General features: G+C 53.5%; 1 protein-coding gene across 1 annotated transcript in view; it reads left to right on the plus strand.

Annotated features, from left to right (window-relative positions):
• The window catches only part of LOC125955879 (uncharacterized), a 72,961-nt gene extending 52,675 nt beyond the window's left edge, over window positions 1–20,286 (plus strand). Inside the window, exons 2-5 of the mRNA XM_049687177.1 lie at window positions 10,958–10,999; window positions 15,873–16,015; window positions 19,127–19,871; window positions 19,975–20,286. Coding sequence (XP_049543134.1) covers window positions 10,982–10,999; window positions 15,873–16,015; window positions 19,127–19,871; window positions 19,975–20,136 — 1,068 coding nt within the window. The 5' untranslated portion in view covers window positions 10,958–10,981 and the 3' untranslated portion in view covers window positions 20,137–20,286. The remainder of the gene's footprint in view (window positions 1–10,957; window positions 11,000–15,872; window positions 16,016–19,126; window positions 19,872–19,974) is intronic.
• The last annotated feature ends 4,514 nt before the right edge of the window (window positions 20,287–24,800 follow it).

A 24,800-nucleotide genomic window follows, 5' to 3' on the forward strand; every position in this document is an offset into this window, starting at 1 on the left:
GGCGAATTCCAGGGCTGCTGCTGCTGATCCCCCTCCTGGGATTGTCTTTCCGGTTGTGGACTCTGGGCATTCGCTGTTGCTGCTGTTGCTGCTGCTGCTGCTACAACGCGTCGCTCGACAAAGACAAATGTGCATCAGGCTCCATGGTGGGAGGGGAGAGGTTAACAGGGGGTGAAGCGGAGAGAGAGAGAGAGAGAGAGTGGTGAAAGGGGGGGCAAAGTCGAGTACAAAGTACTTCTCCGGCTCCGGACACTGCATACTGATGATAGCTAACCGAGGTACAAATTGGGCTTCGAGACGTATAAGCGCATGTGAACGAGAGAGAGAGTGAAAGAGCCAGTGTGTGTGTGTGTGTGTGTGTGTGACTGTATGTGAAGTTGGCATTCGGTCTACGAAGCAATTTGCACAGTGCACAGTCAGGATACTACGTACCACAGTCACACACACACACATAGAGCCACACATTGGGCTTAACGGCTCAACGCTCCATACCATACTGCACTGAAACACACACGCGCGCACGCACACACATACATACATAGCGGCAAACAGGCGCTACACGACTAGCGGATGTACTCTCGAGGATGCACTCTCGGATGGTTGCTCTTTGAAGCTGTGCTCTGTCCACAGCCCACTTCTCGGTTACCCCACTCGGGTTTGAAACAAGCACACTGACACAAGTACAACAACAGGATATACTATTATTGATTAGAGAGACGTTCGATCGATCCTGCCGTTGGCGTGCCATGCCTGCTGGCTGGCTGCTGGTTGGTGCTGCTGGGCCGCTAGTTAGCTAAAAGGAATTCTTAAAATAATCCCTGACTCAGCTATCGTTCTTTCTCTTTCTCTCTCTCATACATACACATACACACACAGACGATCCTTTTTTCTCTCGCACTCTCTAGCACATTAAAAAAGGTTTCACAACCAAAGCAGATAACACAATTGTCGGGAGGGGGCTGTTGATGCAGTTGGCGCTCCGTAAATATTTATGATGGCTCAGAGATGTCATTTCTTCTAACGTTCTACTACGGTTACTAGCTAGCTAGCTACTGGACTGTTCACCTTGGGCGAACTTATTGCGGCTGCTGCGGTGTGAAACCTCTCGCAAAACCATTGTGGTCAGCTCTTTTCGATGAAGCCTTGATGAAGGCTTAGGCCTGCTGCATTTGCAGCAGTAAAGTTATGACACAGCCAGAAGACTGAACTGGGGTTGTATTGGATTTCGCGTGCCAACCGCGGTTTGGTTAGCCTTTTTGTCCAGTGCAAGGAAGCCGCAGTTGCGGTAACTGACTCGGGGGTTTTTGGATTGCTGACTCTAAACAACTCTGACTCTAAAAGGTGCTACAATCGCTACTCTACTCCGATATGCGGTGAAAATGGGCCGGGAACGGATGGATGCACCGCGCGTCTCGACGCTTGAGTGACATTTTCGCGCCCTGCACCGCGTCAAGGACCACAACAAACCGGTAACCGGACGGTGCGATGTCTCTTTGGTTGTTTGGTGATGTTTTGCTTTTGTTTTTTCTTTTATTATTATAGGTTCTTTGTTTCGTTTTCTCGCTGTTCCTCTTTTATGGTTCTACCGTAACCACCCCTTACCCCTCCCCTCCCCGTCGTGTTATCCCTTCGGCATTGACATTTCTTTCGATTTCTGCTCGAGCGCGCTCGTTATGGCCGGGTCGTAAAAATACAAAAAAAAACGCGGTATCTGTTACTTTGTGCGCGCGCGACGCGTGGCCGCGCGACCAACCGCCACTGTCCCCCCCCCCTCGCCCAGCCCCGCCACCCTTCTCGGGACCCTCAGGATCCCGTATCTGCGATTTCTTTATTTTTGGGTGAATGTTTAATTTGGCTCGAGACGACGACGACGAGGGTTCGGCGTGCGTCAGTTTTTATGCGTTCGTTTATGGGATCATCGGCGGCGACGGCAGTGGCGGCGACGGCGACACGCGCGCTCGTACCAAGCGTATCCCCAGCGAGCCGATCTCCTCCACCATCGGCAATTGGCTTATATATTTACGACACGGTCGCCCAATAAAATGATTACTTCCGATGTCTCGGGGCCCCGGGGGAGGGGGGGGGGAGGGGAGTACGGCGCGACTCTCCCTCCCTCCCTACAGCATCCTTTCCCCCCCTCCCTTAGAGGGAGTCCCACTATCAAGAGCCCGCGACTTTCTGCGAGAACCAAATTATCATTAATAGGTTTCATTAAAAGTTCCTCCGCTCCGACGACAACGACGACGACGACGAAAATCTCGCTGCACGCGTGTGTGTGTGTGTGTGTGTGTGTGTTCCGTTCCGGTGGTTTGGTTCCAGGGAAATGGGCTGCTTTAAACCACAACCTAGTAGTAGTAGTAGTCAAACCAATCACAACAACAACAACAGCGGACGGACGTCTTCTTGGAACCATGCGACTGTCACTGATTGATCCAATTTTGACTCCGGGACGTCCTCGAGGGTGACGTCTTCTCGTACGCTGTGTGCGCCGTCCTCGGTCTGCTCGCTTCCCGTCGTGGCTGCTGCTGTAGTTATGAATTATGAATACCGCTCCGGTACAGCGGCTCTTTCCAGGAATACGTGCCCGCAATGGAGGTGTAATGGAGTTTGAAATGTAATTTTCAATAAGCCGCTCAGCCGCAACAAAAGCAACAGCAGTAGAAGCACACGTACGTACCGAGCCTATCTCTCTCTGCGAAAAATTCATGGACCAATGCCGTCTTCGGTATCTGCTCCGGTGTCTAGTTTAACGAATTGACGGTTTTGATTGGTTTGTTGTTTACTTTTTTGTCTGCCCCTCCGTCGAGGCGAGGCGAGGCGAGGCGAGCACTGGGCCCGGAGCCGGTTTTCAAGGTCACATACATACGGTTACGGTTACGGTTGCGGTGCTGCTGTTGCTGCTGCAGCAGCATTCACTTCCAGGCGGCGGCTCGTCGGCTCCAAAAAACGGGGAACTGAGTCAAGGTAATCCCCCTGGGGCTGGGAGGGGGGGACCTTTCTCCCGGGCGTGTAAGGGGAGGGCGTTGCCTCTCGAAATCACCTTCAAGAAACCACCCCCCTCCCCCCTCCCTCTACCCTTTCCTCAGGGGTGGTTGTTCCGCCAAAGGGTGACGGCGTGTCGCGCGAGCTTACAGGGATTGGAAACTGGAGCACCACACACACACACACAGAGACACACACAGACACACACAGTGGCATGGACCGGCGTAGCTGTCGTCGCGTCCCGTCACTCTCCGCAGCGCTTGGCGGCTGTCGTGGCGAGTCGTGGAAGGCCTTGAAAGCAGGAAAGCGAAAGTAAGCAGCCAGCCGCCGAAACCAGTTCCGCATGCTATAGCATGAGCGAACGACCGAACGACCGAACGGACCACGGCTCGCTCGCTGGACTGGACTGGAGCGTGCGACTTACGCTGGCGCGCCGCAGCATGCTGGTATGTGGCAGTAAAATCGAAGTAGTCGAAGAAGGAGAAGCAGAAGAAGAAGCAGAAGCAGAAGAAGATGACGAGAAGAAGGTGGTGGAGGAGGAAGAAGAAGTGGCGTGAGTGAGTGAGGATTGAGAGTAGATCACTTTCGGGATCATGCTGAATGCTGCTGCTGCGCGCGTGCTAATTGAAACCCGAATCGACCACTAACCTAGCAACCTTATGCACAGTATGTGTGTGTGTGTGTGTTTACGTACTCGGTAATAAAGCTTCTTCTCTGGTGGCGAAGGAATTTACCAGAGTGACAAGGACAAGGTGTCTTAGTTGCTTGGCCTTAGCACTTCAGAACTTCAGAAGAGGGCTTTGGTTATATCGGGTCAAAAAAAAGGGGCATATTTTTGACGATTTTTAGTAAAGAAACCAGTCAACTTTAGCTTTTTTAAAATAATCTCATGTTAAACTACAACTTTTCAAGAATATTTCGTTCTATTTTGGGAAAGATTTGTTCAAAACTACGTTCATGGCAATGCCAATCTAGAAAGGCATGTTTGCAAAAATGTACTTTTTGCGCGGTGCCCATCGTAGCCACGAGCTGGGTCATCAGATATAGTCAAATGAATATTCTTTTGTTAGATTATAAGCTTATCTAGGTAGTTCCGTCGAGTTTTTGTTGAATTTCCCATTTTCCGAATTTTGGCAGAATTTTGAAGTTGAAAAAGTGTTACTTTTTCGATATTGCCTCAAAAAACGACACTTTACATAATTAAAAAAATTATCTAAAAAAAAGTATCAACAATTTTAACAAAATCTCGAGGGGACTACCTGGCAAATAGTGTGCAGATGATATGTTAAAAATTTCAAATCGATCGGTCCAGTAGTTTTTATGCTACGATGGGCAACGTCTTTGAAAACGTTGGTTTTTGGGAAAACGCGATTTAAAGTTGCGAGTTGCTTTGTACCTTGCATGAAAGGCGGATGTTTAAAAATTCATATCTTTGTCAGTTTTGCTTCGATTGATCCCAAAATTTCACACAATACTCTTGAAATGATAAGCATTCATAAAAAAATGTAAAAAGTGTATGCGAGCATTAAAATAAAATACCGAAGCCCCCCTTAAAGTTGCGAGATGCATTGAGCCTTGTATGAAAGGCGGATTTTCAAAAATCAATATCTTTGTCAGTTTTGCCTCGATTGGTCCCAATATTTCACACAATACTCTTGAAAGGATAAGCATTCATGAAAAAATGTAAAAAAAAAATGCGAAAAAATAAAATAAAATACCGAAGCCCCCCCACCCCCCTTTTAACACACGAACACAATATGCTTGTAGGTTGCAGGTTACGCGAACCCCTTTTGCTTCTAAACGGACGGGCAAAAACCACCTGCATCGCCAAAGGTGCGTCACGCAAAGACGCGAACGCCACGCGCAACTGAATGAATGGAGCGCCAATTCCAACTCCCACACCAATTAGCAGCCGCTGCTGGTGGTGGTGGTGATGGTGGTGCGGAATGCGTTTAACCCCTTCGCACAATCGAAGAGGGGGTGGTTTTTTGGGGGCCGCTCGGAAATCAGAAATCGGGCGTTTTCACTAATTAGCCAGACAACGCTGCAGCAGCGTGGCGCTGGCGCTGGCGCTGACAGTTGACGCGTTCGCGAGCAGATCGCGAGCAGGTCTCACCCCAATTGCGTAGTGCCCCACGGATTCTGGCCACCTTCAGCCAGCGCGCGAGCTGCTCTAGTTGAGCACGACAACCGCCGCCGCCGCCCCCTTTCCCCCCTCCTTTGGCGCTGTAATTGCGTTGCGGTGCAGTGCTGGGAACAGGTTTTTCGGAGTATTACGTCACGCGTGACCAGCCTGCCCGAGAGGGCGCAGAGGCCGAGACTGCCAGGAGGGTAGGAGGGCAGGAGGTATATGAACCTACTACTGCTGCTGGCACTGTGCACGCCACAGTGTAACGCGAGCGCACCGAGGCTGTTGTGGTCGTCGTCGTCGTCGTCGTCGTCGTCGTCGGTCGCCTGACCTAACGTTGACATCCGAGCTAGCTAACGTCCGTGATGGAAACCCGAATCCCCGGCCAATATCTGTTGCAATCGTCAGCCAGCCAGCCAGCCAGCCAGCCGTGCGAGGACATCGAAGATTGAAGAGTGCGGCTGGTCCTCACGCCATCCTTAAACATGAGCCACGATGGCACCACTTGGGTTACATGCATCCAGGTGTCGGAAGCAGTAACGCAACTCTCCGTATACTCACACACACACACACACACACACACAGACACACCTGATCTGGGCAATGCGCGTTGTATCATCAAATGGTGAGGTGTTATGGGGTGATGCCCCAATCTGGTATTCAGGAATTCTGCGTCGCGATTTCCGATTAGGATAATTGTCCTCGAAGCTTGTCAACTCTACACAGCACAACCGATCGCCATTTTTGTACTCCACTTTCTCGACAAACACACACACACACACTCCATGGCATCTCATCATCGGGAACGGGACTAAATCGAAAATATGAATGCTTAATTCCAGCATCATTCAAGTCTCTCTCTCTCTCTCTCTCTCTCTCTCTCTCTCTCTCTCTCTATCTATCTCTACTTCGCTGCAATCAATTCGCTGTCGACTCTCACACCAATAGCCCTCAAGCGGAGATCTTGATTCAATCATACCCCTAGCATTGAAGGGAGGGGGTGGGGGATGGTGTTGGTCTGGAGGCCTGGAGGCCTGGCGGCTCTGGAGTATCTGCCGAGCATCGAAAATGCAATTATCGGCTGTTTGTCTGGCACTGCAGGACCCCTTCTCCCTCCCTTCCCCCTCCAACCCCAACCCCTTCACGCGCCCGCCTTGTCTTCTGCCCTCTGAAGGGGGAGAGTTTCCAAAATATTACTGCTGCTCCTTCCTTCCCCCTTCCCTTTCCCTCAAAGCACCATCGCACCATGCACCGTGTGCACATGTGTCTGTGTGTGCGCGCGTGTGTGTGTTAGTGTTAATTCAATTACTTATCGGGCTGATGGATGCTTGTGTCGTGTGTGCGCGCCTGTGGCTGTGTCCGTTGCGCGCGTGTGTATGTGTGTGTGTGTTTCGTCTCCCCCCCCCCCCCCCCGTTGGCGCCACACTACCACACACTACCGGGGCACGTCAAGGATTGTGAAGTCCCCGGCTAGCCCCAGCAAGATCCTGGAGCCAAGTGCCAAGAGAAGCGGAACTCGGAGGATATAACGGAGGGTTTTTGCTGAAGGCATCTTTGGGCAAGGTTCAAGCACACTTCACCTCATCACTGGGTCTCTCTCTCTCTCTCTCTCTGTCTTTCTCGGGCGCGCGCGCGCTCGGAACGCTGTGGTATGCCAGGACGCTCGTCGCCGGCGAGAAGACGAAAAATGTAATAAAGCGCCAGGATCGCTCGTCGTCCTTCTGTGCCAATGCCATCGCCAACGGGGTCCTGGAATGCCGTAGTGGTGATGGTGGTGGTGGGTGAAAGAGAGACAACATTTTAAGAGGGGTCTCTCACCGAAGAATGGCCGCTAGAAACTAGGGGCCTAGAGCTCTGCCGAGAGGTCGCCTTTGGCTTTAGCCTCGCGCAATCATCTCTTCCTCTTCTTCTTCTTTTGCTGGAGGGGATGGGGAGGCATGGAAATGAGGGCAGCATTCCACCGGAGTTCGCAGTTCGCACCAGCTCTTGCCCGGGAATTCGGTGCTCATTATTATTTTCAACAGCTTACGTGCCACGGAACGGAACCATCGTCGTCGTCGTCGTCGTCGTGCGCCCGGTAAGGTCTTCGGCGGCCTCGCTCTCTCCCTCGCTCTCTCTCTCTCTCTCTCTCTCTCTCTCTCTCTCGCTCTCTCTCTCTTTGGCGCTTACTAGATTGATAGATGGGACGAGGACACTATTAACGAGTTTCTATTGTTTTGCGCCGCGTTGGCTGGCGACTGCGGCCTTGGAACGGGGAGGGGGGGAGCACTACGAGCACCCCCGCCCCATCCCTTGCCCCTTGTTGTCTGTTTCAGCGCCACAGCACTTTTGCCACCTTTTATGCTTTATTATGCGTCACATTATGCTCGTCATCGTCTCGAGTTCGCTTCGCCCTCTCTCGCTCTCTTCATTATCAGCACGGCCGCCTGCCAGCATCATTATCGTCCTTTCGTTGCCCAGCAGCAGCGGCAGCGGCGCACCGGAGCCGAGATCTTGCATGTCCTTTGCTTGTTTCAAAATTGTGAAAAATGCGAGCAACGTCGAAGAGTACACGGAAGGGGCTCTGGTGGTAGTGAAAGGGTGGTGGTGTGGGAGGGGGGAGAGGAATTTGTTGGGGCACGCAGCCCTCGAGGTCTGCCAGCCACGCGAACTTCATTAAGAAGGCTCATCGCAAACGCCTTTTGAGTCCTTGAGGCGTTGCAAAGGGTGCTCACCCCCTTAAAAACCCCGGGGGGGGGGGGGGGGTAGTTATATGGGGGTGACCACCACTAAATGGTTGCGCGAGGGGTTGCTGGACTGTTATCGGGGTGCTCCCCCCCTTTCCATGACTCCTTTCTTCACACTGGTGGTGGTATTGGTGGTGGACATACTAGCACTTCCGCGGTCCCTGCCCCCCTCCCGCGTGGGTGGGGGTTGATCGAGATTACTTTGCCGCCCGCCCGTCCGCCGCGTTGCCCGGATGGTGGTCCCCGGGACCAGGCCAGACCAGGCCAGACCAGGAGCCGGATCACGTAGCGCGTAAGATAATGGATGTGGCGTTGGTGGTGGTGGATGTAAAGCCGCTATATCGATAGCCACGGTACCACCCTTCCCCTGAAAGCTTTACACTAACGCAACGCCGCTAACGGTCGCTCTAATGCGCCATAATGCGCTATAATTATATCGATTGTGTGGTGTGGCTTGATGGCCTCCCGGTCGCTGGCAGGCTCCATGCTCCATGCTGGGCCAAATTTTTCCGGGTTCAACCAGAGGAGGGCTATCGGGAAGGGTGGAGGGGAAGGGTAAGAGGGGTTTCAAGGTAACCCGGGGGGGAAGGAAAGATAGAGCGCGTGCCGTGACGTTGACGTCGCTTGTCCTGCTGCTGCTGCTGCTGCTACGTGTTAGTGTCTGGGGTTGCAGCTAGTAGGTCTACTTAGCTTCCTTGTACCGCGTCACCATGTGTGTGTGTGTGGCTGTGCGTGCGTGTTGGTTTGCTGGAGCGATCGATTTATCGAGATTCTGTCAACGCTGCTGCTGTTGCTGCTGTCGCTACTATAAACAGGCACTGCTCGCTGCACTCGCACTTTCGCACACGAGTTAAGGGGGCAATAACTCTTGGTAGAATCGGTGGGCTAAGGTTAAATCGGGCCCCCAAAAATGCTTCATTGTTTTGTCAACTCTTTTTTTCTTTGTTATCAACTTTATTAAGGAGTTTTGTTTTGCAAAAATGTACTGTTTGCGATGCGGTGCTTTTTTTTGTGGTTCGATTACAAGTTTTTCCAGGTAGCCCAGTAATTGAATTTCCAGTTTTTCGATATTTGGGAGCTTGCAGAAGTTGGAAAAGTGATGTATTTTTTAAAGATTTTACTGAAAACAAATCTGTTTTACATAATTAAAAAATAAAAGTATCATCATTTATTGCAATTCATTATCAAATTATCAAATTATTATCATTTCTGGCAAAGAAAACTCAATGCGGCTACGTGGCAAGTAGTGTACAGATAAAGTGTTTTGCAATCCAATTTATCCAATAAGATTGACATGCCATGATATAATTTGGAGAAATGGATGAAACACCAATTGGAACAAATATGAAAAAAAATATATGCAAAATTATATTAATACTTTAGATAACAATAAGGGGTTCGCTGCTAGGCGCTATATAGTTTACTATATGTTTTTTTGTTTTCTTCTTCTTCTTCTTCTTCATCATCTTCTTCTTTTTACTTCTTCCTTCCGGCCCTGCCCCCTAAAACCTGGTACTTCCCCCGCACGAGCAAACCGAGCTCTCACCTTTTACACCAAACAATCCAATGATCCACCGGAATGCACCGAAAATGGGCATTCGCATAGGTTAGGTGAGGATCCGGGTGTCCGGTTTGGACCTCCCCCCCTCCCCCAATTCCAAACAACCCTCACAAGCTTACCTACAACCTACTACAACAGCAGCAAACAGGGAGTATGTTGTGGGTGCGCCGTTTTGAGAGCTTTTTGGTTTTGTTTTCTTCTTTTTTTATGTTGGCTGCATTGCTGTATTGGTCGGTCCCGAATGTTGTGTGACCTTTCCTTGGTGCTCGATAGGCTGTATCGCGGTCATCGGTCGGTTCGTTCGGCTGGCTGGCTGGCTCGAATTCGCGGATTTTTTGTTTTCCTTTTCTTTTTGGTGATCGTTGCGGAGCGTTGTTCCGGGTTGACCTTTGCTTGATTGGGCATCCGGGGTTCAGCCAGCCAGCCACTTCGTCTGCTAGAACGGTGGGTTGTGGTGGTGGTGGTGGGGGTGTCACTCTTCACGCCGACAGCGATGACTACTAGTGGTGGTGGTGGTGGTGCTGTTGCTGCTCGGTGTGCTCGAGTTACCACGCCATGCGGCTGCTGATGCAAGAAATCTACAGCAACAACCCCCAGCCTAGAGCACACAGACACACACACAGACACACACACCTTCAGTTCGCAACCATAAACTCCTATCTCGCTCTCTCCTTTTTTTTTCTTTTTCTCTCTCTCTCTCTCTCGCCGAGGTGTCTTTTGTCCCTGCGCCCGAGATCGAGAGCGCGATCGCGTTTCCACGCCAGCCACGCCAGCCACGGAGTCAGCCACCTGGTCGGTGGTCGCGGTTCGTGCCCTTTCGCTCGTCGCCGCCGCCGCCGTTGACCGGTTTGCCGCCGCCACCACGATTGGAAAGAGGGGGATGGGGGGGGGGGGGGCTGAAACAGGGAAACGGGGTAGGTAGTAGGTGGTAATGGTACCAGCAGCGGTAGCACTCGAAAGAAAACGAAGAAGAAGGCAGCAGAAGAAGAGGAAAAAAAATGGCGCCCGAAACCGAAACCACCGAGCGAGCACCACGTGGAAAGGGTTCGTCGCTTACCGCCTACCGGCCTACAGACACCCTCCCACCCCGCTAGGTGTGCACCAATCCCCCCAATCTCTCCTCCACCACTTCTCCCGTTCGTACGATCGCGCGAGCTGTATAAAAGCATTCGCCGGGTATTAATTGCGTTCAGTCAACGCTTAGCCTAGTAGTACGATAGAGGGTGTTCCCCCCCGAAAAAAAGGTGTGTGTGTGTGCGTGTGTGCGTGTGTACCCTTTTGTGCGTGCGTGCAACATCCTTCTCTTTTTGGGGTTGTTTTTTTTGTTCCTGATTCCAAATTATTTTTGATAACCTTCTCTCTTTCTCTTCTATCACTTTGATCACTCGCAGCACATCACGGTGATCACGAAACGAAATACTCGCGCGTGTGTGTGTGTGTGTGTCTTATTGTGGGTGCGCGTGTGTGTAGTTCGCGTGCTCTGTCTCTCTGTGCTAGAAGTTTTCGGAAGAACGAGAACGAGTGTCCTGATAGCAGTAGCAGCAGTAGCAGAGAGCCGCCGCGTGATAACAGATAACGAAAGCCATGATTGGATTCAAATTGGTAGGTGTCAATGACGGGGCTTTACGCTCGGCAACAAGTGTGTAGTTAACGCGTTGGGTTCTGAGCATGAACTCGAGAGCAAGAGCTCTCTCTTTGCGGTGCCGTCGCCTGGTTTAGAAGTTTTGTATGCAAAGTGAGCAGTGCACAGAACAAGGGCACAACAGGCAGTGATCGCTGACAGGCGCACCAGCAGCAGCAGCACACATCGAACTCACGAACACATTCTATCAACCCTATAAACCGAAGCAGCGCGAACCGCAACACATTCTACAGCGAGCAAGCAAGCGAGCCCCGCGGAAGACTTTTACTTTTTCGAACTAGTAGAGAGGAAGGTTGGGGAGTTGAGAGGGGGTGCTGAGTGAGGTGAGGGGGGGGGGGTAGAATCGGTGCAAAGAATCAGCAAGCAAACGGCACGAGAGGCACACCACGCTAACGGGAGCAGCAACAGCAGCAGCAGCAGCAACAGTAACAATGACAGTAGTAATGGTGTGCCACGTAGACACTTTGGTGGTAGTGGCGTTGCGCTCTACCTGTGCGCTACCTGAGCGCTACCTGCGCTACGCCATTGCAGGCCGTGAACGACAGATTCGAGAGATTCTTTTGGCCAATGGCCTGAACGTCAGGCGTGGTATCAACTATGGCCATTTTATTTATTTACCCGGCGCCTAACAACAGGTTTGGCGAGGGTGGGGGAGGGGAAGGGGGAGGAGCTAGGAGCGCTAGGAACACACACACACAGGTACATACAGTCACAGGCTGTAGCACACCAGCCTCTGCTGCTGCTGCTGCTGGTGCTGCTCGAGTCGAACGAGGGAGTAGATGAAATTTCCAATTTCCGGTTCACTCCCCCACCACTACTGTGGCACTGATATCCTGTGAGCACTCCACGAGACTCACAGGTAGGTGGGTGAGTGGGTGGGACCGAGGGAAAACGGGAAAACGCAGCCGTTTAAGGCCGGAACCGGATAATGGGGGGCTACACCAGACCGCCACTTCCGGGGGGAGGGAGGGATGGGGATGGGGATGGGAGACACCCCTTGATGTGATTATCGTGTTTCGCATCCGGCTTCGATTTCGAGCGATCCCCCACCCTTCCTTTGCACTGACCGCTCTCCGCATGTGCTTAGATTCGTCGAAACCACTCGACGGAACCGATGGAAATGGTGCTGCCCGGTTACTGATCCTGGCTCCAAGTGTCACTTTCAGCCTTCCCTCCCTTCCTCCCTCCCAACAGGTGAACCAAACTGTTCTCGCTGACCGAAGAACCGACTGGATGGCGTGACGTAATGCGTCGGCAAAAAAAAAGGGGAAAAAACCGAAAACAACAACACACAAAAAAAGGGATCCAAATAATCCGGGATCCCCGGTAGTTGTTGTTGTTGTTTCTAGGTTAGTGGTATGTTCGCTTGCAGCAATAGGCGGCAGCAGCAGCAGCAGTATCACTCCTAGAGTCTAGTTCAAGGGGAGGGGGTGGCAAAAACAGATGAGATATCGATCGAAGCTGTTTCTCTCTCTCTCTCCTCCTCCTCACATGGTACACGTGTACTTGCACAGCAACTCACCCATGTGTGTGTGTGTGTCAGTGTGCTGGAGTGCATTCCGTGGTCCTAGCGAGGTGGTCCGCGCAATTCCGGTTCGATCGATTTGCTCTGGTCAGCAGCAGCACCAGCAGCAGCAGCAGCGGGCTTGGTTTGATTGTTCAGCTCCATGGCTGGCTCCCTTTCACCGGTTCTACCCCCCACCCCCTGACTGACAGCCTGTAGCAGTGCCTCCGCGCGGGCACTCCGGGTCGGTTGGTCGATTTTCAATAAATAATGATGCAGTCAGCGACATATATGGAAGGGGATGGGGGGGGGGGGGGGGGGCGGCGGCCGGGAGTGTCGTGCTCCGGTCGTGCTCCAGTCAACTACAACTACTGCCGCTGCTGCCGCTGGTGCTGCTACTACTACGGGCAATGGCAATGGAGCGATTTGGCAATCCAATCGAATGCGCACCAAGCTTTACACACACACACACACCGCCCGGACCTCCCCCACTCCGCCGGGGTGGTACCGTTTCTTCTAGCGACACTGACACCGTCACCGAACCGCTGGATCTGGTCTAGATGTGTGTGTGTGTGTGTTCGAAGCAGTTTCGCCTGCCGTGGAGTGTCGCTTTAATTTTGAAATTCATTCGCTGGCCAAAGACACCCCTAAAAGGGTGGTGAGTTGTTGTTGGCGCAACCCTTGCCTGCAGTGCTCGCGATGGACACTTTTCTCGCCCAAAGCGTGCCCAAAACAACCGCAGGCACGCGGGAAGGGGGGGGGGAGGGGGGTTGGATTTGCTGCGGGTGCTTCGGGTGAATTCGGGAATCTGGCCGCCGGGGGGGAGGGGAGAGCGAGAAAGGGAGGAGGTAAGGACCGCGCGCGCGTTTCACGCGAATGGCTCCCTTGCGGGTTGCAGCTGGTGGCCAGGTTTGCTGGATTCACCGCCACCCCCGGCACCCTCTCTCCCCCTCCCCCCTCCCCCTCCCACCGAGAGAAATATACCCCGGGAGGTCGTAAAGGTGCAATATTGATTTTACGGACGCGTCCGGGCCTTCGTCCGGGCTCGTCGTCGTCATCAAACAAACCTCCCTGCCAACCCCCAACCCCCAGGATGCCAACAGCAAGTAACATAAGCCAGGGTAAGCTCCAGGGTTGCGACTCCTCCGCCTGGTGCTGGTGCGGTTTATTGAGAAAGTTTGTCTGTGTGGTCTTAGGCTCACACAGCCACCTCCTCCCCCTCCACCCTCCCTTCCTGGACCTTCCTTACACTGCCCACTGCGCTTGGTCTCGACTCTTGCCATCCATGCCAGAGGTCCAGGACTAAACTTTTATCCCTCGTTCTCGTCGTCCTCGCAGGCGGAAGAAGAAGTTCGAAGTAACGTGGGGATGAGGGTGGGGGTGGTGGAGGAGTACGGAAGGAGGAGAGTGTTGGTTGGGTGGAACGTCTGTAAATGTAGTTGAAATTAAGTTATAAAGCTCTCTTTCTCTCTCTCTCTCTCTCGGTCTCTCTTGGTGCTCGCTCCCGGGGATTCGCTCGCCTCTTGGTTTTGTGTTGAATCGTGAGGGGAGGGGGTGGAGTGGTAGAACGCCACAACTGCCATCATATCAAGCACACACACATACACACACACACGCGCGCGCGCACGCTGTTTAGTGCAACGCTGGCTGGGCAAAGGGGCAACAGTGTGTGCCACAAAGTCGTTTCGCATAAGCTGCCCCCCTCCCCTCGGTGCCACCCCTCTCCCCACCTCCCCACCCCTACACCAGTTAAACTGTGCGGCGTACCACACACACACACACAGAAATGCGCCACAAATAAGTAGAAGGAGGACGACGACGTCTTGACTGTTCCACTTGACGAAGCGCATCACGCGATGACAACGCGTTCATCCGCCTGGCCTGCCCTGCCCTGGCATTCAGTTGCATTCCGGTGTGCCGGGGGGTGGGTGGGGGCCATAAAATGAATGCCCGGGGACAGGCGCGGCGGACAGACACACACACACACACACACACACACTAACGCGTGTCCTGTGTCCACGCGACGCGCGCGCCGTGATTGTGTCGTTGGCGACCGGCGCGAATCGCAATCTCGGCACCGCGGCCCGTGCCCGGAACCAAACCATACGTTCAGCACCCCACCCCTCCCCAGCACACACACACACACACACACACACACACAGGAGGTCGTAAAAGAGCGGCGGATAGATCGAACTAAAACGGTTTTACGACCCTCAAAGCTGGTGGATGCACTAGAGACTAGAGAGGTAGAGCGAGAGAGAGAGAGAGAGAGAGATGAAGAAGAAGCGAGAGAGAGAGAGAGAGAGAGTGATTGGTGGTGAACGAAGGGGTGCTAGGGTGATGACGGTTTATGACGGAATTCAGCCAGGTGGGGGTGGTGTTGGGGGGATGCGATTGAGGAAAAGCGATTGCGAACCAACCAAGCAACCAACCAACCGTCGCCGGGAAATGTGGTCCGCAATGTGCTGCGGACAAGATGCCTGGAAACGGCACGCCAAGGCGGCTAGACGACAACAAGAGGCGAGGGAAGGGGGGAGAGGGTGGTTATCAGGGGACCTACCTCCCCCCCCCAACCCCTTCGTGGCATCGCGTGGTCTCGTCAATGTCTCGAAGAAGGCTCTTCTGGGGCACACTGGCCGCACACACACACACACACACACACATATACAGGACCCAAGGGTGGTCAGGAAAAGCAATTACGTCCGAAACCTCAAATAGCTTTGTATCCTGTGTGCTGTGTGCTGTGTGCTGTGTGCTGCTGCTGCTGCTGAGGCGCTATATAGATGCGGCGCACTGTTCGAGTGTAATTAATTTCCCTTAAATCGATTCCTCCATCCCCGCACCCCAATACCGTGCTGTAGTGTGTGGGAGAAACGAACGCAGAAGTGTGGACATCCGGGCTGGGCTCGTATCAGCTGGGACCGGGTGGTCACCAGAGAGGGGATTTTCTTGAAATACCCATCAGCACACACACCGACACACACTCACACACAGTTCATGAATATTGATTGAATCGATCGAAGAGAGGTGTACACTTCCGGTTCGGAGCAGGAAAAAGGAAAAGGCTGCCGAGGGAGGGAGGGAGAAAGAGAGGGAGGGGGAGGGTAGTGTCGCTTCCATTCTCAATTTGCACAACAAATCAAATGTAACTGCACGTAGCTCATACATTAATGTATTAGTGGAGCCCGGACCCGGTCCGTGCGCCACCTTCGCTGACCTTCGCTTGTGTTTATCGTTCTCTTTCTCTCTCTCTCTCTCTCTCTCTCTCTTTCTTTTTTTTTTCTCGTCTTTTTCTCGTCTTTTTCTTGTCCCCCCCTCGTTTCCTCTAGCTCACCGTCGCCGCCTGCCTGGCCGCGGGGTCGATGGTCGCTGCCCAGGACTACCAGGAGTACCGGCAGGCACCACTGCGGATCGGCACGAAGGCCGAGGAGCCGAAACCAACGCCGGTTCCGATTCTCAAACAGATCAACAGGTAAGGAAAGGGGAATGCTCCATTCCATTCCGGGTGCACTTCCGGGTGCTATTACCTATGGGGTGTAGGGGGGGGGGGGTGGTGTCCAGTCCCGCGTGTCCTGGTGCGTGCCCTAGGGACCTCTCTTCATCTCTTCTTAAGGGATTTCAAGGGTGGAAAGGGGTCGACAGGGGAGTTTGGGCGCCATTTTGGGCTGTCTTCTATGGCATATGGCTAATGCCGACTTCTACCTGCCTGGCTGCTGCTTGGGTGCACTAACACACACACACACACCAGGATCCCGTTCGTTGTGGGGGTGGGGGATGCTTCTAACCATTGTGGCGCTTTTATTTGCTGGTGGTGGTGGTGGTGGTGTGTTTCTGTGTGTGTATGTGTGTGTGTGGAGAACGGTGTGTTTTATTGCCTTTTCTCTCTCTTTCTCTCTTTCTTTCTTTTTTTTCTCTTTTTTTTTCTCCTTATTCCATTTCTCTTTCTCTCTCTCTATCTGTCTCTCTGTTTCGATTCCGGCTTGCGGTTTGCATTGGGACGGATCCGGATCCGATCGAACCGAATGTTCTTATTTCCCATTCCCATTCCCCCCTTTTTCTCAAAATCCCATCCCGTTATCCTTTGTAAACACACACACACGCGCACATGCACACACACACGCACACACCGTAGCGACCGGAGCGGGTACTACCGGAAGCGGTGCTTCACCGCGGTACGCAATAACTGCAAGTTGCGCCCGGGTGCCAACACGCACTCCAAGTTTATCCCGAGCGGACCGGCCACACTCAACCGGCTGACCGATGCTGGTGTTGGTGCTGGTGCCACGGTTGCGGCTGCTGCTCCTCCCCCATCCCAGCGGCTCGATGGCAAGCGGTTGCTAGCGGCGGCACCGAAAAAGTTCTTCAAATCAAACTAACCCTCACCCCTTTTTGCGGCACACTTTTCGCTTTTCGCACCCCTTGTTTTTGTTTTTTTTCACCCTTTGCAAGTCTCGGTGTCCATTTATATTCTATACACAAGGGCAGCAGCAGCAGCAACAGTAGTTAGTAGTAGTCGTAGTCGTAGTGGTGGTGCGTAATAGTTGTGTAGTTATAGGCTTCCAGGGTGCCATAGAAGGCAGCAGTAGCAGTAGTAGTAGTAGGCGAACGAGGCGTAACGAAAGACGCTAAAGACATCTTCAACAACAGAAGCAGCAGCAGCAGCAGCAGCATCAGGATCGATCTATCTCGAAATGTACAAAGGGCATGTGTGTGCGTGTGTGTGTGTGTGGGAGACAAATAAAACAGGAAAAGAGTAAAAACGCAAAGAAAACTCTCTCTCTCTACACAGGCAGAGAGGGAGAGAGAGCGAGCGAGAGTGTGGCGTATGTGGTCCCGGCCCGGCTTCGCCTGGAGTGTTTTGAGGTTAGGTTTGGGTTTCAACCCCCACTGTTCTGTTGGGAAAGGCAAACAATCGGCCCGTTTGGCCCGTTTCGTGCGAGCTTTCTGTGTAGCACATCATCAGCATCAGCATCAGGCTCAACAGAGGCAGAGCTCAGGCCAACCAACCAACCGTACATGATCGTACGTGCTGGTGGCTGGCAGTAATACGCAGAAAAACCCAAGGGCCTACAAAGAAGCGGCAGCAGCAGCGAAGAAGCGAAAGAAAAGCACAACAACAACAAAGCGAAAACAAAAAAAAAACGAAAAAAAAAAAACACTGACAATAACCAAAGCAAACAGGCGGAGCCGAAGTGAACAACGAGCGCAGCCAGCGAGCCAGCGAGCCAGCCAGGACCGCAGTGAGCAGCATCATCAGCGGGGTCCCCATTCGATTTCCGTTGTTCCAGTTGCTCCAGAAGCAGCAGCAGCAGCAGCAGGGCACGAGAAAAGCTGCCAAATTCTTATTGGGTATAACTACTACTACTGCTGATGGTGCTGCTGCTGCTGGGAGCCATCTTTGCGAGTTCGCTGGGCCGGAAGCACGAACAAAACGGGCGAGCAGAGTTGAGTGTGGGTGGTCGGTCGGTCGGCTTTGGTGGCGAATGCTGCTGCCCGCAGCTTAAGAGCTCATTCCAGCCATGAAATGGCCAGCGCCGTACCATCTTGTTTTGCTGCTGCTGCTGCTGTTGATGGCGGCGGCGGACTTACATCTTCCTCCTGGTGGTCCTCGGTCTCAGTCTCGGCCTTTTTCTTCACTTTACTTCACTTCACTCTCTCGCTCTCACCTCTTCTTTTTTTTCTTTTTTTGCTCTGACAATCACATTTTCGTTTTTGGTGGCCGATCCAGGGCGCGGAGAACCCCGGGTAGGGGGGTGGGGTGGTTGGGAGGGTGTTGGCTTCGTTGGTCGTTGGTTTGCCGGTTTGGTGTAGTCCGGCACCGTGTGCTATTTGCTTTCGGCTGTATTTCGTTTCGGCTGGTTGATTTATTTCACCCCCCGTCCCTCCTTTCACCCTCCACTGTGTCCCTTAAAGAGAGAGAGAGAGAGAGAGAGAGAGAGAGAGAGAGAGAGAGAGAGAGAGAGAGAGAAAAAGCGACAGCAGACTGGAGTAATAAGGGTGTGAGCGAGCGAGCGAGCGAGCGAGACGAAATCATTCTCCGTCATTTATCCTGATTCCATTTCCGGCCGCCGCATAAATGGTTCCGTTCCCCGTTCCATGTGGTAGTGGAGAGTGGATGTCGAGGAGCATAAAAGGGAACCGGATGTGCCGGCAGGAGGGAGGGGGGTGTTAGAGAAAGTGAGCCAACGAGAACGAAACCGAGAGAAACCCTCCACCCAGGCCAGGGGGTTGCGTTTTATTGATTGGAAAATCAATAGGCGGCGGGGTGGAGCACGGAGTGGTGGTGAGCGTTGATGGCGCACTACTCCCGGAACCGGAAGCTGCCAATTCCCGCGCAGCTACGCGGCTACGACCCCTATCACCTCCTTTCTGATTCTGGGGGGAGGGGTTGCAACCAGGGGTTGGTGTCAGTGCGAGTGATCGAATCTAATGATCCTGATGATCTTCGACTCGACTGCACACACACACACACACACACGAACACACACATATTGATACACCAATTCCCTCCTTTTTCCTCTTCCTTTTCTCTCTCTCTCTCTCTCTCTCTCTCTCTCTCTCTGTCCCTCTCTCCGGCATGCAGACACAACGAGGATGGTTCGTACACGTACGGGTACGAGGGTGCGGACGGTTCGTTCAAGATCGAGACGAAGCTGGCGACCGGTGAGGTGAAGGGCAAGTACGGTTACGTCGACGAGAACGGCAAGGTGAAGGTGGTCGAGTACGGTGCGAACAAGTATGGGTTCCAGCCATCGGGCGAAGGCATCACCGTTCCACCCCCGACGCTGGTCGACGAAACGACGGACAAGAACGGAGCGCTGCTGGAGGGTGGTGACGGTGGGGATGACAATCTGCCTCTCCAGCGCCCCCACCAGCACAAGCAGCATCGCCCGAGCGGCGCTTCGAAGCCGCGCTTCCAGGAGGTGCACCCTCAACCCCAACGTCAACCCCAGCAACCCCAATACTACGACTACGATGAACCCCAGCAACAGCAGCAGCCACAGGAACCTCGCTACCAGCAGCAGCAGCAGCAACCGGCCCCCCAGTACGTCCAGCGGTCACAGTTCGGAGCGCAACCGGCCACCGGTCTCGGTCCGGTCCCAGCCCGGCCCCTCCACGTACCGAACGCCGTCCCGGTCGATGTCGTGTACTCGCCGAAGCAGCTCCCGGCACGCCCCGACACCGAGTACCGTAACGTGCAGGGACCGCACACCTTCCCCTCAGCACACCCGGCCCCCGCATCCGCCAACACGATCCGGTTCTCCCAGCCCTCCTTCGCACCAGCACCACCGTCGGCCCCGCAACACCACCACCACAAGTCCGCCCAAGTAAGATCCTAGACCCCTCACTCACTCTAGAGCCACCATCTTCACCCCCGTTTTTTTGCACCCTTCCTTCCCTACCACCGTTGCACCACCCACCCCATTGCAGGCCCCGGCATTCGGACCGGCCCCGATCCCGCAACCGGCCGTCTACCAGCCCCGACCGGCTCAGGGACGCAGCACGAGCGTTCTCGATCAGCTGGCCAAGGATTACGCGCTGCCGCAGGGTGGTGCCGCACCCCTGCACGACATCACCTTTGGCTACTACTGAGCGCCGATGACGACGACGCCCCTCGGTTCCGTTCGGTTTTTTTTTTTTCAAAGCAAACATCTGACGGAGATAGAATGATGTAGACTCCCCCGAAAGGGATGAAGGGGGATGAGGGTGGCAAACAATAAACTCAAAACTCCTGGCCTACGACCCTGACCGCGCAATGGTTGCAATCACTCACTCGCTCGCTCGCACACACACATCCCCTTGGCGGCCGTTCGTTCATCGAGCCGATGTTTGATTACAGCAGGTGGTGGGTGTGCATGCCGTAAAATGGGACGTTGTTGCTGTTGCTCTCTTTGTGTGTGCGAGCGGACGTTCGTTCGTTCGTTCGTTCGAACCGTTCCAAAGGCCAAGACCCAGATGCTGGCGGATGCTGGATGAAGCAAGAAGAAAGAAATTTTTAATGCTACCAAGAAGAAGGAGAAGGATTCATAAGTTTGTACCTGTGCTTTTTTTATGGTGCCCCCCCGGGAGGGGGTGGAGGAGGAGCCGCACATTCCACATTCCAGGGCGTCATCATTTCATACTAGTCGGCACCCCCGGGAGGGGGGTTTTAATCGATTAATGACGCTTGAAATTAGGCAACAACAGTAGCAGCGTCAGTGTAGGTATCCAACGGTGATCCTAGCACCCAGGCACCCAGTGGCCGCCTGCGCGGTATGCAATCGGTGAGCAACTGTTGCAGAAAGAGGGAAGCAGCAAATAACAAAAAAAAAAAAAAAAAAAAAACCGAGGCAAAATTCTCCCCCCCCCCACACCCTGCGCCCTGGGTGGTGGGCTGGGAGGGATGAAATTCAATTTTCCACGCTCTCTATACTTCGCCCTGTTTTGCCCTATCGCCCACCCAATCTCCTGTACCCTTACGTGTTACGCTTCTGCCTTAGGAGATTTATGGTCCCAAAGTGGGAGCGAGAGAGAGAGAGAGAGAGAGCGGTTTTAAGAAGCAGGTAAGGGAAGGGAAGGGAGGTAGGTGATACACACCCTCGGTGCTGCTCGGTGGTGGGCGGCGTGGTTGACGTTTTCTCTTTTCTCGCATAAATCCATAAAGGGGGGGAGAAAAAAAAAAGAAGCAGCATAAAACCATAAAAGGCCCCCGGCGCTACGAAAGCTGTGCCTGGGATGATGAGCGAGCAGGCGGAGACGGGGAGGACAAGGAGAGGGAGGGAAGCTTTGACAGGGCTCGGTGCCACGCCAGCAGTCAGTAGCAGTCAGCAGCAGTCAGCAGACAATCCAGGCGATCGATTGTCAATTTTGGTGCCAATTGGCTGCCAATTTCACTCCTCCCCTTCCTTTTTATTCCTTCCCTTTCAGCTTTCTTTTTCTCCGCCTATCGCTCTCTCTTTCTCTTTATCTCTCTCTCTCTCTCTCTCTCTCTTTCTCTCTTTCTGTCTCTCTTTCTCTCTCGTTCTCTTCTGTCTCTTTCTATTTTCGTGCGTTTTGAAGCAAACAGCAGAGCCTAGATCGATGGATTCAATGGTAAATTCGGTAAATTGGTCTCGAGGGATGATTTCAGCTTCTTTAAACACACACACACACACACACACAAACGCGCACACACACACACATAAACTGATACAGCCTGATACTGATTTGACAATGAGCCGGCATCGCGCAATCAAACATCATCCGAGACACCCTTCAGTCAGTCGTTTGGATGCCCGTGCCCTCCCACTTCTTCCTCCTCCTCCTCCTTCTCCTCCTCCTCCGCCCCTAATTCAATTACCTTGTTCACACACACAGACACGCACGTATACCTGGCAAAGCGAGGGGATCCGGGATCCGGATCAATCGAATCCTTGGCGCTCCTGCCTTCCTTCCACTTCCTGCCCATATTTTTTTCCTCAGTTCCCCTCATCCCCTACCGCACTCTTCGTCACTCACACTCGCGCGTGGAGTGGAGTGGCGAGTTCTTTTTACCGTTTTCTTTTTCACCGTTCGGGAGTTCGGGCCAAGGCTTCAAGTCCGACCGGTTTCCACTCCATCTCCGGTTTCTAGCACCCATACACACACGCACACACACACGCGTTTCCATATCACACATTCCCGCTTCGCCGGCTCATTAGAAGACAAATACCCCGGATAACCCCCCCAGGGGGGATCAATACTCCGACACAAAGAAGAAGGTAAGGGTGTTGCACCCCTTGAGGCATAATAAAAAAAAGAAAACCCCCAAAAAAAACGGAAAATTGGGAGACACTCGACTCGAGTTCGAGGAATCCACCGCATCGATTGCTCTTGCGTGGTCACCCACTGTCCCCCTTCCTTTCTCGCTTCCCCGGAGCTCTTTGAACCCCCTTTGCCTTCCTCTGCAGCCACCGAGACGCACCGGGACCGTAGCTGGGGCTTGCGCGGTTGCTCAGAGGTACCACAAGAGCACACACACACGCACACCTCTGTAGTAGTGGTAGTGCGACGTCATAGCCGCGAAGACGACGATGGTCCTTTCACCTTCTCAACCGCGTGCTTTAATTTGTCCAAGCCAAGGGGGGTGGGGAAGGAGTGGCAGGGGGTACTGTTCCTGTAGATTGTAACCGTGCTCTCATTCCCACTCCCCCCCTTGGTCCCCTCCCCTGCCACTGAAATCAGGCGCAATAACAATCAACATAAATCTTCCATCACCAGGAGGCCCCTCCAGGGCCTTTACCGGGGCCGGGGCCGGGGCCGGGGAGAGGGGGTCGTGAGGCCGCTTCCATTAGAAGGCAAGGCCCGAGACAAGTTAATTCGCGATATCGCGACCCCTCTCACGCCGTGCCGTGCCATGCCGCGAATGATCATCACTAAGTCCCGAAGGCGTTCGCCTCCTCCTCGTCTTCTTCTTAACGGTGAGTGCGTGCCGCTGTCGCCGTCGCCACCGCCTAGGCGTATGCTTTCACTGCGAGCAGAGAGAGGGAGGGGGGTTGTATGTGCCCGCGAGGGGCGAGGACACGGTGACGGTGTGGCAATTATCCGGCGCCATGACACCAAATTAGAGCAATTAAAATCTCATCCCAAGCTCGCTCGGCGTTGGCGTTGGTGTTAGCGTTAGCGTTGGGCCTTTTAATCAAGCTGCAACCACAGCGCGCGTTGTGGCCAGCAACAGCAACAGCAGCAGCAGCAACTGGGTGCACTGGCAGGTAACACACACACACACACAGACACACACAGACAAGCACGGAGACACACTTTCGTAATCCAGTGTCAGGCACGTGTCGCTTTTAACGGAACCGGCGTCGTCAGCGTCGTCGTCGACAGGTACCGGAGATTCATTTATTTATGCGACACACACACACACACACACACACACACACACAGTCACATATTTACATAATAATGCTGGTTCCGTTCAACACGGGGGTTCCACAATCTGTTTCATCTTTCCAGCATTCCCGTGCGCGAGCTGCCTTGGGGGTTATTAGGGGGAGCTAGTGGAAAGCGTGAGGAGGGGAGGAAGATTGGAAGATTCCATTAGGGGGTGGCGGGGTTGGGAGTGAGCCTCTTTTACGAGCAGGTGGTGCGAGCAGATCGACGGATGGACGGACGGATGGACGGACGGACGGACGCAACAACCAACCATCTCAGGGAGACAGAGAAGTGAAGGGTGGTGGCCTTGGCACACCTCAAGACCTCCATCACTCCGGGATCCCTGAGCTGCCTTGCAGCTCCTTTCAGGCGCCTTTCCCCCTTCGTGGTTCCTCTTTCGTGGTGTAATGTGAGACGCTCGATACACCACGAAAAAGGGAAAACAACTCTCTCCACCGAAACGAATTAAGGGTTGCAAGGAGGGGCGGGGGTGACACTCCCTGTACGTGTACGCCGAGGCCTCTACTCCCTGGTTCGCGTTTTCCGCGTGGTTTCTAAATAGAGACTCCTGAGTCCTGAGTAGTATATCAACACATTAGGCCCCTCCACCAACGAGGGAGTAGGGAATAGGGTGGGTCGTTGGCGTCTTTCGCTTAATTACGGCACGTATCGAGCCAACGACGACGACGACGACGCGGCGGCTGCTGCTGCTGCTGCTGATGATGATGAAGATGATTCGTCCATCATCGGCAACAGTAGAGAGCGAGAGAAAAAAAAAACAACGATGGCTCCGCTACGTGCGGAATGTTCATTTGTGACCCAGGCGACAAGACGCTGCCAGCGCAAAGGGATGCTTATGCCCCGAGCAAGACGAGAGAAAGTGTGTGTGAAAGGAGAATGAGGCGGAGGTGGTGGAGAAGAGCCTCTGAGGTGAATATTAATTGGAAATTTTTGGCTCCGAACAAACACGCACGCACAGTCCCATTGGAGCACGTGTGCTGGTAATGGAGGCGCCCGGTGGTTCACTTTTGCTACGCGCGCTCGAGTGTGTGTGTGTGTGTGAGTGTTGTGTTCGATGAGAATGTGACCGCTCCGGGCGGTGGTGGTGGTGTATCATTCGTCATTTTGCAGTTTGTATGAAGACGTACAGCACCACGGCTCAACCTTCGGGGGGGAAGGATGACTTGTCAGGACACAGGGGGTGGGGGGTGGTAATGCATCGGGGAAGGCTTTTAAAATCGATTTACTCGTCGTTTGATCCAACCATACGTCGACCCCTTTAGTGTGCGTGCCATGCGTGGTGGCCGCGTCATCGCATTGCGCTACCTTAAGGGTTGACTCACCCCCTACCCCTACCCCTACCCCTGCTGCTTCCGCTTTGT

This window comes from Anopheles darlingi, chromosome X, assembly GCF_943734745.1.
Source record: "Anopheles darlingi chromosome X, idAnoDarlMG_H_01, whole genome shotgun sequence".
In the NCBI taxonomy this organism is placed as follows: domain Eukaryota; kingdom Metazoa; phylum Arthropoda; class Insecta; order Diptera; family Culicidae; genus Anopheles; species Anopheles darlingi.